The 3906-nt window shown below is 45.0% G+C and overlaps 1 protein-coding gene across 1 annotated transcript; it reads left to right on the top strand.

The window, feature by feature from the left end:
* The first annotated feature begins 435 nt into the window (after positions 1-435).
* LOC141560008 (free fatty acid receptor 2-like) lies at positions 436-2510 on the top strand. Its single transcript, XM_074297646.1, has one exon. It carries the CDS (start codon positions 603-605, stop codon positions 1596-1598), a length of 996 nt encoding a protein of 331 aa, XP_074153747.1. The 5' UTR covers positions 436-602; the 3' UTR covers positions 1599-2510.
* The last annotated feature ends 1396 nt before the right edge of the window (positions 2511-3906 follow it).

The raw sequence follows: 3906 nt of genomic DNA, 5'->3' as shown, positions 1-3906 counted from the left end.
AAGGGAGAAGTTAGAACAGAGTAGGAGAGGAGAGCAGTTCAGCTCAGCCTGCCAATTCTTATTCATCAGAAATTAAATTGTCTTGTTTTTAGAATAGTGAAGATTTACAAGTGCTGTCAGTGCCCCAAACATTTTGGGGCAAAGCCCAGGTCTCCCTCTTGTAGTTACAGCTCTGCCTGAACCAAGGAACAAAGTAGGATCTGCAGGAGAAAACCAGAGGCTGCTTGCAGAATTTCTGGCTTTACCTAATACACATCCAACCCCAAGAAAGTGGCCCAATTCTCCATAATGGGGCCTGATTCTCTACTCTTATTTCTTGATGTGGAACATTACAAGAGCTTCTTTCTGCACTGTCAGATGGTATTGAAAGACAAAGAGAGATTGCCTGTTAGAAATCAGAGATACGTGATAGCAAATGCAATAACTGGAGCTTAATACCCCTCCCAAGGCAAAGTCAATAATTACTCTGTGGGGCACTGGCAGGTGGCGTGAGCAGGCAAGTGCTGACAGCTAGATTCCTGGGAGGGGAGATTGGACGGGAGACTGGGTGACCCAGCTTTAAGTGGCTGCCTCCTAATTTTGTCCCTTTCCACCCCAGCTGAATGGAAGATCCAACAGAAAGATACTTGCTCCTTACCTTCTATACCATGACCTTTCTCATGGGCCTCCCCGCCAATCTCGTGGCTCTCAGGGCCTTTGTCCGAAGGGTAAAGCAGCCTCACCCTGCTCCGATCCACATCCTCCTGCTCAGTCTCACGTTAGCAGATCTTCTCCTGCTCGTGCTGCTACCTTTCAAGATCTTTGAGGCTGCCAACAACTTCTACTGGCCCCTGAGTAAGGAGGTCTGTGCCCTGACCGGCTTTGGCTTCTACAGCAGCATCTACTGCAGCACATGGCTGCTGGCCGCCATCAGCATCGAGCGCTACCTGGGGGTGGCCTTCCCCGTCCAGTACAAGCTCTCCCGGAAGCCTGTATACGGACTAGCTGCCGCTTTGGTGGCCTGGATCCTGTCCTTTGGCCATTGCACCATCGTCATTGTGGTGGAGTACATAGGATCGGAAAATAAAACCAATAGCAGCCAGCCGGCCTCAGAATGCTATGATAATTTCACTGATGATCAGCTGAACTGGGTTCTCCCGTTCCGCCTGGAGCTGGTTCTGGTTCTCTTCTTGCTGCCCATGGCAGTGACCATCTTCTGCTACTGGCGCTTTGTGTGTCTCATGGTTGGCCAGCCACAGGTGGGGGCCCAGCGACAGCGCAGAGCTATGGGCTTGGCAATCGTGACTCTCCTCAATTTCCTGGTCTGCTTCGGACCTTACAACGTCTCCCATGTGGTAGGATATTTTAATGGCACACCCCCCAAATGGCGAAAGTATGCTGTGATGTTCAGTGCCCTCAATGCCGGCCTCGATCCCCTCCTTTTCTACTTCTCTTCTTCAGCTGTTCGCAGGTCCGTTGGAAATGGACTGAAGGCACTGCGGAAGCAAGGGACCTCCCTTCTGGGTCACTGTGGTAGAGACACTTCTAAGACAGACACAGGGGACACTGGTTTGAGCAAAGGGGAGGTGGTAGCAAGTTCTGACTTTACCACAGAATAGGTAATTACTCATTCCTGGTGTTTGGGCCAAGGTTGGACAAGTTGGGGAAAGGAGGGCACAAGAAAATTCAATTTTTCCATGGTCTCAGAAAGCCTTGTATTACCATCTAACCATGGGCTCAAACATGGGGAGCCACAGACATGGAAGAGAGTTTCTTTTTGAAGAAATCTCTCAGCAGCTCTCTCTATCACTCTGTCTGTCTCCTTCATTCTTTTGTGATATAATAGGGATTAAGTGACCTGCCTGGAGTCACACAACTATTAAGTGTCAAGTGTTTGAGGCCGAATTTGAATTGGGATCCTCCTGACTCCCAGGCTAGTGCTCTATTCACTGCACCACACAGCTACCCCTCATCAGAGATAGTTTAAACCTTTTGACTGAATTTCCTTTTGAAGAGGAACAAACAAGAAATGGAAAGGAGGATAATTATCCTCCATACCAGTATGAATATATAAAACAGTTTTGATATTTGGATCAGGAGCTTCCTCCTGATGCAGACCCCACCTATTTCTGGCTTCCAACAGTCTTAGGGAGGCACTTGAGGCACCAGGACTCTCTCAGGTTATACAGTTTTAGGCTGGGATTTAACCTTTGCCTTTCTGACCCCAAATCCAGGGCTTTCTCCACAATATTAGGCTGCTGAAGGGAGTTTAAATGGCCCCAAGTTAGCATAGCTGGATTGCAGGATGTTAGTACATGAATTGGGGCCCGGCCCAGAGGGGAGCAAGTTTTAGGCACTGGGTTCTGAAGAACCCAAGGCTGCCAGAGGCTTAGGAGTATTAGGCATAATTCTGGAGAGCAATCTGGAGCTATGCCCCAAAAGTTATCAAACTGTGCATACCTTTTGATCCAGCAGTGCTACTCCTGAGCTTATATCCCAAGGAAATACTGAGGAGGGGAAAGGGACCTGTATGTGCCAAAATGTTTGTGGCAGCTCTTTTTGTAGTGGCTAGAAACTGGAAGTTGAATGGATTTCTATCAATTGGAGAATGGTTGGGTAAATTATGGTATATGAATGTTAGGGAATATTATTGTTCTGTAAGAAATGACCAACAGAGAAATACAGAGAGGCTTGGAGAGACTTACATCAACTGATGCTGAGTGAAATGAATAGAACCAGAAGATCCCTGTACACTTCAACAACAATGCTGTATAAAGATGTATTCTGATGGAGGTGGAAATCTTCAACATAAAGAAGATCTAATCCAGTTCCAATTGATCAATGATGGACAGAAACAACTACACCCAGAGAAAGAACACTGGGAAGTGAGTGTAAACTGTTAGCACTACTGTCTATCTACCCAGGTTACTTATACCTTCGGAATCCGATACTTAACGTGCAACAAGAAAATTGGATTTACACACATCTATTGTATCTAGGATATATTGTATCACATGTAAAATGTATGGGATTGCCTGTCATCGGGGGGAGGGAGCGGAGGGAGGGAGGGGAAAATTTGGAAAAATGAATACAAGGGATAATGTTATAAAAAAAAAATTACTCATGCATATATACTGTCAAAAAAATTTATAATTATAAAATTAAAAAATAAAATAAAAAAATAACCAAAAAAAAAAAAAAAAAAAGAGTATTAGGCATAGTCAGGGCTATAAAAGAGCCAAAAGGAAGGTGTCAAAAGACATGGAACACTGGAAAATTACAGATAAAGGAGAAAGAAAGATGGAAAACACCATTGACAAATTGATGCTGTTCTATTTTCACTTGTATGTTATTTAGTTATTCCACAGTTGTACTTTGTCTCTCCTATTAAACTGGAAACTTCCTAAAGGTGAGATTTGCGTCTTCTTCCTCTTCAACTCCCGCAATGTCCAGGTCACAGCTTGGCAGGTAGGGAGTACTCCATTCATGCTGTGGACTTACAGGCGACCATGGGATTGCTGAAGAATGGTTGGGGGGGGGGGTTGAAATCACTCAGAAGGGCCACAGTTTTACAGCTTCTTCAGGTCTTCAGAGCACTCTCCTCACAAATGCCCTGGGAGGTAGGGATCCCACACAGGTCTTGTACAGAGGGATAAATTGAGGCTTAATGATTTGCCCACAAGGCTACTCCATATTTTGAAAGGATGAAGCTAAGATTTGAATCCAAGTCTTTTTTGACTTCAAGCCCAGTACTCTATTCTTTTTTTTAAACTATATACCACACTGCCTACTGGATAAGAAAAAATGTTTCTGATTTTCCTTGAGGACTAAAGCTCCAGGATTTCAGGACCATTATTTTGTTTTTCCTGGTAGACAATATTTCAGGTCCCACCTCTGTGCCTTTGCACAGCCTGGAATCCTCTCTCT

This window comes from Sminthopsis crassicaudata, chromosome 3, assembly GCF_048593235.1.
Source record: "Sminthopsis crassicaudata isolate SCR6 chromosome 3, ASM4859323v1, whole genome shotgun sequence".
NCBI lineage: Eukaryota > Metazoa > Chordata > Mammalia > Dasyuromorphia > Dasyuridae > Sminthopsis > Sminthopsis crassicaudata.
This window is presented reverse-complemented; position numbering and strand designations above follow the sequence as displayed.

Coding starts and splice junctions, on each gene's coding strand:
- LOC141560008 (XM_074297646.1), top strand. CDS start 603: ATGGAAGATCCAACAGAAAGATACTTGCTCCTTACCTTCTATACCATG.